Genomic DNA, 12,660 nt, shown 5'->3' with positions numbered 1-12,660 from the left:
ATTACTTATACTTTATATTAATACATATTTTTAATAAATTACATTTATATTATGCATTAATAATTACTATCTATTGTTCATCTTGTAACATAATTAGATACGTACAAATATATACATATAAAGAAAAGAATAAAGAACATTCTAATAATAGCATAATTTGTATAATTATATAATCATAGTAATATTCCCAAATATTACTTATAGATGGATTAACTTTCTGAAGCTTAAAAATAACAATATTAAAGTACTTACCTATGTACAAAATGCATTTCTTCCAAGCATTTGCAACCTTTTGCTACATCAACACATATTGAAAGTAGATCTTCCAGATTTAATGGATTAGATGTAAACTGTAAAAAAAAAATTAAATAATAATTTGTTTAACATTCATTAACAATTGTCAAGTCAAGTTTCTAAAAATAGTGAGACATTTAGCCAGACATTTAATAAAATATGAAAGAAAAAGATGAAATCATATATTCTTGTTATTGGTGTTATTTATATATATAATTACATCAGAATGAAACTTTTTAAAATATGAACACAAACCAAATATTATAATAAAATTTCTGCTATTTTCACTCCAATAACATTGATTTATATTTATATTTCTTTTAATTAATAATCCCATAATTTTTAATGTAAGCTACATTGATTTTATTTTGTTTCTCTATTATTAGATCAATTATCAAATTATATTCATAATATTTATTTTGTACACATTGTATGTTACAAAGTATTTCCTAACGTAAGAAATTTGGTAATAAAAAAATGGTAATACATTTATAAAATTTTATATCAAATAGATTTCTTTTGTATTAAAACAATTTTTAATAAATATTTTAATAATATTTATTGAAAACCTTTTTAATACAATTTAATTTTTTTAATACAAATCAAACTCTTTCTGAAGAGATGTGCTGTTAGAAAAATCAGATTTAAAATTGATTTCTGTGATATACATTATTTAATTAAATAAAAAAGCAAATTACAGTATGTAAACAGTCACACAATACAATACTTACAATTGATGGTCTATGTGAACGCAAATAAGTCAGTAGATCTCCTCCTTCCATTAGTTCCAAAATTATAAAATTGGGATTATTATTTAGACAAACTCCTAATAATTGTAATATATGTTCATGCTTGAAATTACTGAAAATTAATAATATATTAAATTTTTTTATTTATGAATTTATGTTATATAATTAAAATGTTCATCATCATCATCATCAATAAACTTTATTTATAATAGGCTTATGCCTGTTACAAGAAGGTGGTATTATTTTAACAAATTATAAGTAAAGAATAACATAAATCAATTTAAGACAAATAGTCCAAAAGGACAATCTATAACAACACAATCTTAATTTTGTTTATATTTAACAAAGGAGTAATTACAAAGATAGTATATTTGGTTGGTTAATAACAAAATATTTTTGTGCGTAGTTGAATAAATTATATATAGTATTCTTTTTAGCTCTGTGGAAGAATAGATATGTAGAATTTTCATTATTTTTGGAGATTAAAGCTTCAAGATTATATCGTTTACATAACTCTTGAGCCTTATTACAAGTACAAAATAGATTAAATTTAGACATGGCAACGTCACAACTTATACAGAATAGTTTAGAAAATTGGTAAGTATTATTATTAATCAATATAATTTCTCTATTTAGTCTCAATTGGATAAAGAATTTTTTTAACTAATTTAACTAATTAATTAAAATGTTAAGATGTTGAAGATCTATTTATCTACATATACAGATTTTTGTTTTATGAAAGAATATCAAAAATGATCTAACATTAAAGTTATATGCATCCAAGAATAAATTTTTTATTCCAGTTTCACTTGCTAAGGAAAAGAATGATGACATTTATTCATAAATTCTAAAAATTTTATTTATTTCAATTACAAAATGGAAGTTGTTCTTTTTTGTAATAAACATGATTGCTCTTAAAATTCAAATTTTAAACAGCAGAAAAATCACAAAAAAACAGGATTTTATACTTAACTGAAAATGTTTAGATTACAACTTAATGATCCCATTTATTGAGAAATAAAATTAATTTTGTGATTTGTTAATAAATATGCACAGTCTGTTTCAAAAGTTGTTCATACTGTTCTTATGAGCTAATGTTTCTGGATGGCAATTGATTATAACATGATAGAAATGTGATTTAAAATATGAAACAGAACTTAATCGTTTTTAGTAGTAAAAATAAGTAATTTGCAAATAGAAGACTAATCCTCATGATAACATTAACACAGCCAGTCTATGATAAACAATTGATTTTCAGCTACAGTCCAATCTGAATTTATATAGTATATTTTGGGATAATAATAATAAAAAACAACTGTCTATATTTTGAATTATGATGGGGTAGCAATTTCAATATTAAATATGATTTAAATTATATAATTTATCAACACCTCTCATAACGAGTAATTCACATAATGAGCAAAACAAATTGTAAAAAAAGTGAATCACTTAATGAGTGACATCTCATCTGAGTGATGAGGAGAGGGGAAGTACCAGATTGTGCACATACTATATCAGTCTATGTTCAGCACTTGTTCTGCTAATCATCAAAATAGACTTAATAATATACTGAAATTATCTTAGTAGTTTATATTATAAAACTTTAGTTTGTGGAGCTAAAAAATAATATAAGATACTGATAACTTTTAAGCTCTGAAGAAAAGTAATCCTAAGCATTAGCATTATTCCTTTAATTAGTAGGTTTATATATGATAATTTTTGTTCTGGGTGTTTTGTTTGTTTTGGGGATGTTAGTTTGAGGAGTAGGAAGCATCTTATCTACGAAGGCAGAGATTGACAAGGAAAAGGGGTCTACTTATGAATGTGGGTTTGAATCTTTTGTTATGGTCCAGGTTTCCTTTTCATTGCAGTTTTTTTTGGTTGATGTGATTTTTTTGGCATCTTAGTGTCACTTGTGATTACACATTTTTCCAAACTTGTGTTCAGACATTTTACATATAAACATCAATAACCATAGCCCATTATATAATAAACATGCCAAGCAATATGTCAAATTCTTGGGCTATGTAAAGGCTATAATTAAATATTAGAAATTGATTAATTTGACTAAAGGTTATATAGTCTACCTTTAGTCTATCTTTACCAGTTATGCCTACCTTTAGTCAAATTGTATTGTATTAAATTTAATGACCAATTTCAAATTAAATTTTAGAAATGTCTAAATTAAAAATTAATTATTTATAATTATAAAAATTTGGCATATCATTTGGCTGTTTATGAGACATATTTTTTTGATTTTTTTGTTTTCTGCAAATCAAATTTGCATTTCAGGTTGGTTCATTCTACACTAAAAGAAAAGATGAAGATGATTCACACTCCTTAACAATGTATATTGTATAATTTTCTTTGAATAAATGTTATACGTAAAATATTTGAGTATTTTTTTCCAGCACGGAATGCAAAATTGTTTCGCTTAACGAGTATTTCGCATTATGAGTAAGATTCTGGAACAAATTTTGCTCGTTAAATGAGGTTCCACTGTACAACTATTTAAACCTAATATAAAGTTTAAAATTTTGTATAATTTTTAAATACCTCATTAATTTTGCTTCCTTTAAAAATTCTGCTTTTTCTTGATCTGTAGCTCCTTTACGTAAGGTCTGTAAATTTCAATAAACCATAGTTTTATAATTTATATTAAAATAATGTATAATAAATTATTTATGATTATTAAGTTTCTTGTATTGATATAACAAATTTTATACAATATTTATATATTAAAATAATTTATAAAAATACAATATAATAGAAATATGTTTAGAATGGAGAACTTATTACTTATTTAAATGAGTAAGTTATTACAAAAGTTTTGAACCTTTGTAATAACTTGCTCATTTAAAAATTATGACTGGCTGAAAAGTTATTGGACAGCATAAATATACTAATTTACATATTTTTTTCCTAAATATTCTGTATTAAATATTTAAAAAATCATTTTGATGTTCATTCTGCTGTTCTAATTTGGCTAAATAATTAATTTTTACCATATTCTTGCAAAGGTAAACTAAGAGACTTCTTTTTTTAATTTCTTGTCAGTATGTGGAATTCTTCAGGGATCCATTTTAAACAGCCTTCTTTTTATCACTTTTCTTGATCTTGTTATTCCTTGAGTTAATTCTAAAATTATAGGCTATGTTGATGATTAAAAATAATCAACTCTGATCCAGAAACTTTTCAAGCTGATCACAATATTTTAGTCACTTCCATTGAATCTTTAAATCTTAAAATTAATTTATCCAAAACACTATTGAAGTCCAAACTATTATATGTTTTATATTTATGGAAAACAACTGAATTACATTCCTTCTTATAGGTATATATTCTTATACCTATGAGTTATTTTTGATGAAAAACTAACTTTTAAACATCATATTAACAAAACAATAAAAAATTTAGCTATCAGAAGAGGAATCTTGGGGTGCCACTGTAAATTAGTTTCATCACATTCAGTTTTGAGATCTTCACGATTTTCAATCTCTAGTCAACTACTGCCTGTATGGTCAGCAGCAGCTCCATCAATTCTTAAGATTCCAAATGCATTTTGCAATGTTTGCCTTTTACTTAACAAGCCAGGTCATCTACCTTATTGATTATAGTTAGGTAGCACAAATAAGATTCAGATTCCTAAAGTTCTTTTCAGGTATCATTTACTTTAATCAATTATCATTTTATATGATTAAAATACCTATATAATGTCATATATTTAAAACTAAAAATAGTTTTATCTACAAAATATTCTCAAAAAATGAAGATGAATTAATATTCCACATATGCAAATATAACTATAATTTTTATCACTTAATGAGTGACATCTCATCTGAGTGATGAGGAGAGGGGAAGTACCAGATTGTGCACATACTATATCAGTCTATGTTCAGCACTTGTTCTGCTAATCATCAAAATAGACTTAATAATATACTGAAATTATCTTAGTAGTTTATATTATAAAACTTTAGTTTGTGGAGCTAAAAAATAATATAAGATACTGATAACTTTTAAGCTCTGAAGAAAAGTAATCCTAAGCATTAGCATTATTCCTTTAATTAGTAGGTTTATATATGATAATTTTTGTTCTGGGTGTTTTGTTTGTTTTGGGGATGTTAGTTTGAGGAGTAGGAAGCATCTTATCTACGAAGGCAGAGATTGACAAGGAAAAGGGGTCTACTTATGAATGTGGGTTTGAATCTTTTGTTATGGTCCAGGTTTCCTTTTCATTGCAGTTTTTTTTGGTTGATGTGATTTTTTTGGCATCTTAGTGTCACTTGTGATTACACATTTTTCCAAACTTGTGTTCAGACATTTTACATATAAACATCAATAACCATAGCCCATTATATAATAAACATGCCAAGCAATATGTCAAATTCTTGGGCTATGTAAAGGCTATAATTAAATATTAGAAATTGATTAATTTGACTAAAGGTTATATAGTCTACCTTTAGTCTATCTTTACCAGTTATGCCTACCTTTAGTCAAATTGTATTGTATTAAATTTAATGACCAATTTCAAATTAAATTTTAGAAATGTCTAAATTAAAAATTAATTATTTATAATTATTAAACATAATACAAGATGGCAGCATAACTGCCTATCTCTAGTCAAATTAATTAATTTCTAATATTTAATTATAGCCTTTACATTGCCCAAGAATTTGGCTTATCATTTGGCATGTTTATTATATAATGGGCAGTGGTTGGTGATGTTTAAAGGTANTGAATTTTCGTCGATGTTAAGCCTAACAAAGACTATTGTATCGTTAAAAATTATTTTTTTATTTTGTACAAACAAAATAAATATATTGAAAAATATAAAAATAATAAAAAATTATACTTCAGATGTTAATTTAGTATCAAAAACGTAAAATATTTGAGTAGCCCAAGACATAGCCAAAGATTGAAGCGCCACAGCACTGGCGAAAATTTAAATTTGCCGACTGGAATTCTTTCGGATGATTGACGTTTCGGACTTTCGGAAAATCGACGCTCTACTGTATTTGAATTTTTCAAACTATTTTACGATAATTGGCATAAAAATATACGTAAAAATGCAAAAATTGAATATATATTTTAAAATAATTTCTTTTGATTTGTATGAAAAACTAAAACGTTTTACATAAAGTCAGATTTATATATAAGTTAAAAATAATTTTAAAAAACTTTGTGGAATGTTGATGAAAGTTTCATTTTAACTGTCAATCTAATATATACATAATATACACGAGTAAAAAGTCGCGTAACACGTTTATAAAATCGAAATGAATTGGGCAGAAGATATTTTGACACGATAGAGGAATTCAACAGCAGTCATCTTTAACGGGGTAACATGTTTCTATCATGTTAAAATTTCCTCAGTCCAACTCACTCGATTTTGTAAGGATGTAAAGCGACTTTTGACGCACACTGTAGATTAAAATAACTTTTAATCATATTAAAAATGACAGTTTATTGTTTTAATATATAGTAAATTAATTACGAGATGGACCTAATTACTGATCGCATTTTAGAATTTATTATTTAATTATAAAAGTACTTTATTTTTTAAATTTTAGTCACAGTTTTGTCTACGTTTGACACATTTTATCAATTTCTGATAGAATCTGCAGTTTTTAACTTAAATTACATGTACGTATAATGAGGTATAGATTTATACTCACCTAACACGAATACTATTGATACTAGAAAAGTCATTATATAGCCTATATATATTATAATAATAATAATAGGGGGCGCTTCTGTCTGCCGAAGCTGCTGGCGCGTTTTTTTACTCACTTCAAATACAGGTAAAGAATGTATCCTGTCAAATAATTTTACGTTAAAATTTNAAGGATAAAAGAAGTAACATTTTAAGTTCCTCTAAGCAGTCTATTTTTGTTTGTTTAATTTTTAAAAGAATTTGAAATATTCTTTTCTTGAAAATATACAGTGATAAAACACCACAAGAAAAAAAAATGAAAATTACTGTTCTTTTATTTTGGTAAAGTTATAAATTTTATTCATTTATAATTCTCTATTTAAAGGTATAAAAAATATTTAAATATAATAAATGTTAAATTTGTAATAAAAGTCAAATTATGAAAAAATTTCTATGTACAAAATTTTAATGTAATTATATGTATTAATAAATATATGTTTTCTCAATTTTATTTTTATTTACTTTACCTTAATAGCTACTTTAACAGGTGGTTCATTTTCTCCATTTAAATCATGAGCAATTCCTTCAAATACTTCTCCAAATGCTCCACTACCTAAAAATTTTGTTAATATAATTTGCTCTCTACGTATTTGTGGCAACATTGCAAGTTCCTCATCTGTTGGAATATCACTGTAAAAGAAATCAAATAGAAATATTTGTTCAATTTTTAATATAATTCACAAATTATGTTATAATTTTTTTTAAATATAGCAACTATTTTCTATTTGTTAATTTTAAAATTTATTTATATTTTACTAACATACCCAATAGAATATAAAGCATTTGTTTGATGTACAAAATTTCCATTTAAAGGTAATTCTCGTAAAGTTGCCAATTCTGTATCAGGAATTGGTAATTCTTGTTCAACTATTTGTGATATCTGTTTGCATTTCAGATGCCTTTTGTACACTGTAAATCATAAAAACTTTATCATAAAATTTATAAAACAAAACAAGTACAATAATTTAGCAACATATAGAAATTTCTTTCAAAAAGAAACATATATAAATGCCATATTAACAGATACATAATCAAATTATTGCCTTAAATACTTGGGCTATAAATCTGCTATTTTTAATAATTAATACTAAGTAATTTGCTACTAAAGATAGATGTTAGGTACCATCTCTTATATAAGTTAACAATTATTATCTTAAGGGGGCACTTCTGTCTGCCGAAGCTGCTGGCGCGTTTTTTTACTCACTTCAAATACAGGTAAAGAATGTATCCTGTCAAATAATTTTATGTTAAAATTTTATTTGTTTGTGCTGTGTGTTAACATTATAATTGTTGGAAAATCTATCAACATAATTAATATGCAACGCTCGCCAATTGAAAGAGGAAGACCACCACTTCAAAAGTCAAAATCAACTAGTAGAAAGGAATCTGCTTCGACCACTAATACCAGGTTAATTACTGACTACAATTTACACGTCGAAAGAACTTCTCCTGAACCATCCTCTGCAAACGCAGGTTTGAACCCTGAAACTACACTTCTAAGTTCACAACTATCAGGTGAGCCATTTGAGTTTTTATCTTCTTCGCCAGGAAAAAATTCATCTGATATATCGAGTATAACACTATGGAATAAAATTTCTGAATTAATTAATGTTTCTAATACGAGAATATTAAATCAAATGACTATTATCAAAGAATATTTGGACCAGATTCGTAATAGTATCCAAGAAACTAAAGTCCAGAATCAAAAAATGAATAGCCAAATAATTAATCTTGAACAACAAATTGCTAATTTGAAAATAGAAAATGAAAGTATGCAATATCGAATGGACAATTTGGTTAATGTGCAACATCGAAATAATATAATGTTATATAGATATCCCAGTAAAACTAGTCCTACCAAGTTAGAAGTGTTTAATCTTATTAATGAATCATTAGAATTACATGAGGTTACAATGGATGATTTAATAGCGATTATTCCAATAACTAAATCACAGTATCCAACAATTAAATTAATTATTAAAAATACCCAAATAAGAGATTACATTTATTTGAGTTTTATAAAAATGAAACGGCAAAACCTATCGAATGTATGGAAAGAAACTCGAATTTCACAGGACCTTATAAAAAGATCTAGATTAAGACGTAAACAATTAATTCTTTTTTTAAGCGAGTTAAGGAAAGCAGGTAAATATCCAAAACTCCGAGGTGATACTATACTGTTGGGCAATTATTCTTTGACGTATAGGTATGTGTTGGAGGGGCTGGTATACTTGGATTTTTTTACCCCGTATTTTACTTCTGAGAACACTCCGCAATGACATATGATCAATTTAAACACTCCTATTCAAGACTTACGTTTTGTTGAGACTCAATTATTAAGTCCCTTGCCTGCTGCACATAATAATAATGAAAGTTTATACCGGATATATGAATTTAAGAATGAAAATAATTAAAGCATTACTCCAGTTTAAAAAAAATTATCTACATCAACGGCATTCAATCAATATCGTTAAGCCAAAAATTTGTATTATAAAATCTTAGAAAATAAAACTAATGAACCTTTAAGGTCTATGATTAAGAAATTATGATGTTTCAACTGTGATCAATCAATGCAAATAGATTCTCCCAAATGGCTAGTTTTTTTTAACAGATTAACAGAAATTACAGTCTTTCTTATGCCGATATAAAAATTTCTTTCAATGAAAGTTTAGATATTCCAATATCTACCGAAGAACTGGATATATCAATTAGTAAATTAAAAACGAAAACAGCTCCCGAAATGGATATAATTACCACTAAATTTATTAAACTTCTTCTGCCAGCAGGTAGGCAAGTTCTACTTGATCTTTACAACCATTTTTATAAAACATTTATTATATTCTTACTGAGTGTCTAAAGATTGAAGAAGCGTAATGTAAATTTAAGTTAAAAGAGATTTTTGATTTAAATTAAGAAGAAAATTTCAGAACCAATCTAGAAAAAATTCCATTATTTAAGATGTTTAATATTCATAACTTTTTTTGTTCATATTTTAAAGAATTTGAAATATGATATGTAGATTGAATAACTAATATGTTATGTTTAGCAAATTTTATGTAACAAGATATTTAAAAAAAATGTTTCAATAAGTAATAATTGTATTTTTGTAATTCTCTAAAGNAACAGCAGAAAAATCACAAAAAAACAGGATTTTATACTTAACTGAAAATGTTTAGATTACAACTTAATGATCCCATTTATTGAGAAATAAAATTAATTTTGTGATTTGTTAATAAATATGCACAGTCTGTTTCAAAAGTTGTTCATACTGTTCTTATGAGCTAATGTTTCTGGATGGCAATTGATTATAACATGATAGAAATGTGATTTAAAATATGAAACAGAACTTAATCGTTTTTAGTAGTAAAAATAAGTAATTTGCAAATAGAAGACTAATCCTCATGATAACATTAACACAGCCAGTCTATGATAAACAATTGATTTTCAGCTACAGTCCAATCTGAATTTATATAGTATATTTTGGGATAATAATAATAATAATTATTATCTTAATAATTTTTTAAATAACTAGCAGATGTGCTTGGCATTGCTCAGGCAAAAAGTAACAATAGCAAAGATTAAGATTATTAGATTATAGCTGATCTTACCCATTTTCACCAAGTGCAAGAATTAGGACCCCCTCTTCTGATACTAATTAAAGAATTTTTAGATTGGTATAACAATATGTTCAGTTTCCCACAAAAACACAAAAAATTGCATTTAAAATAGTACAGTAGAAGATGAGTTCTTCAGGGTAATCCTTAATGTTTTACCCAGTAAGGTGTATATATATATATATATTCGGGTTGTTTAATATATTCATATTAGTATTTGAAAAATTTTAAGTAAATACAGTAGAGTCTCAAAAACTCAGCACTCAATAACCCGGCACTCCGAATAACTCGGCCAAACCCTGGCAGGGCAAAAAAATCTTTAGTTAATTCATTTTCATTATAGACAGCTTTATGCCTCATAAAGTATTTTTCTGAGGTCTGTCTTATCAGGTAAATTTCTGTACACAGTGTATTCAATAATTTTCATTTTCATGTAGTAAAGGTTCTATGACTTCATAAAGGACATACTTTTCCTTTGTTTAAGGGTATTTGGGCAGTTTATTCTCTGTTGTATTCTCAAGTAAACAATGCATACAAGTACAGTACAGTATTTTCTGAGGAAACACTCATACTTATTTTTTTAACCCCATTCCCAATAACCTGGCATTTTCACAAACTTGGCCACCCTTCGGTCCACATTAGGCCAAGTTTTTGAGACTCTACTGTATTATTAATTTATTTATTGAAATATTTATATGTCTGTGACCTTTTTATATGAAAAATAAATTTAATTATTTCAATGGTTCATTTAATAAATTCACTAATTTATTAAATTCATAAATAATTTCACTTAATTTAAAAGTTTTAGCAATTAAATTTCTTAACATTAATTATTTAAATTATAAAAATACATACTTATATATCCTACTATTCCAAGAGAGCTTGCAATAAAAAATAAAGTTGGTAAAATGGAAGCAAGTATAACTGTAATTTGTCCATTTGTTTGATTAGCTAGAGCTAAGAACAAAAATAAATACTATTAAAAGAAAGAAAAATTATTTACTACTTATAATTATCAATACAGAAACTGATTTTTAATAGATAAATCATTTCTCAATATCATTACAATATTAATATTTTCTATGAAAAATCAAATAAATAATCACAAAATATAAAATAGACGTATAGATGTAAAATAATAAGATCTTGTGAGTAAATATCCTATTTAATGCAAGTGTTAAAACTGACTAACACTTCTGCATATTTCTTTCAGTTTTCTAGAATTTCTCATCTTTTCCATTTATCCAATAAATGGTTTTTATTATTTTTAACTACTCTTTCAATAAAGTCTAGAAATCTCATAAAAACATAAACTTATATGACTTTCTTCAAGAAATTTTCCATTATTCTGTTTAATGTGTGTTACTGCATGTTTTACTCTCAATAATTTGTTATAATTGAGCATTCTCAAAATCATATAAAATTCATTAATTTGTCAAAAACAGTAAAAAACAAATCAAATTGATTTGGATTAAGGAGAGATTGGATTAGCACAGGCTCAGATTAGTAAGAGTAAATTTGTTTTAGATTTATTAATGATAATACTTAAAACTGTTATAAGTCTTTAAAATGGAATAAGACTATATATATTATATTATTATTTTGATTATTTAGAATTTAAAAATTCGTTTAATAATGAAATATTAGAACTAAACAGACCATAATAACTTTGTGTTTACAAGAATTAAATGATTTTTGATATAAATGGACAAAATTTTAAACAATTTTTGTAATTATATTTTGTTTTGTTTTGCATGTTTAAATATTATATTCTGAACATACGTTGCATGTACATTATATTCTACTAATAACATTTCTGCTAAAATATAAAATATTTAATTGTCCTATTACTTCTGGGCTATGACATAAATTTTAATACTTTTATATGATAAATTATATGTGAAAGACCTTTAATATGTATTTTCCAATTTTTTAAATACATATATTAAGAATTTTATGTTATCAAATGTTTTGCAAATATTACTAAAATTTCCTATAATTATTATTAGTAATTTAATAATATAAAATAAAGACTTACCTTATTTACTTGCATATAAGACGAGATTTTTATTCATTTTTCCCTGCTTGAAAAACCTATACATGCAAGCAAAAAATTCTTTGCATTTTTGCAATAATTTTTGTAAACCACATATTCACATTTTTTACCGGATGCTCACCCTCATGTTTAAAAACAAAAGTATTTTATCTGGTTGTTTGAATTGTTCTTGTGTATTGTCAGGAGTAAAGATGAATAGTAATAGGAAAAGCAGAGCTTTTGTATTGAATTCTA

At 25.4% G+C, this 12,660-nt stretch overlaps 1 protein-coding gene across 1 annotated transcript; it reads right to left on the bottom strand.

The window, feature by feature from the left end:
• Nucleotides 1-209: 209 nt before the first annotated feature.
• On the bottom strand, nt 210-11,324 carry LOC111639925 (proto-oncogene tyrosine-protein kinase ROS-like). Its single transcript, XM_023385882.1, has 6 exons — nt 11,226-11,324; nt 7,521-7,665; nt 7,224-7,386; nt 3,600-3,664; nt 1,026-1,155; nt 210-350 (listed from the first exon to the last, which is right to left on the bottom strand). Coding segments are annotated over exons 1-6 (606 nt in total). The 5' UTR covers nt 11,227-11,324; the 3' UTR covers nt 210-248.
• Between the last annotated feature and the right edge of the window lie 1,336 nt (nt 11,325-12,660).

Source organism: Centruroides sculpturatus, unplaced genomic scaffold (genome assembly GCF_000671375.1).
Source record: "Centruroides sculpturatus isolate CEXI.00-Female unplaced genomic scaffold, Cexi_2.0 scaffold1278, whole genome shotgun sequence".
NCBI classification, from domain to species: Eukaryota; Metazoa; Arthropoda; class Arachnida; order Scorpiones; family Buthidae; genus Centruroides; species Centruroides sculpturatus.
The sequence above is the reverse complement of the archived record's forward strand: the minus strand, read 5'-3'. Positions and strand labels throughout refer to the sequence as shown.

Coding starts and splice junctions, on each gene's coding strand:
- LOC111639925 (XM_023385882.1), bottom strand. Junction 3,665..7,223: donor CTGTTAAAGTAGCTATTAAG/GTAAAGTAAATA, acceptor TGAAATTTACAG/ACCTTACGTAAAGGAGCTAC. Junction 351..1,025: donor GTTCACATAGACCATCAATT/GTAAGTATTGTA, acceptor TTTTTTTTACAG/TTTACATCTAATCCATTAAA.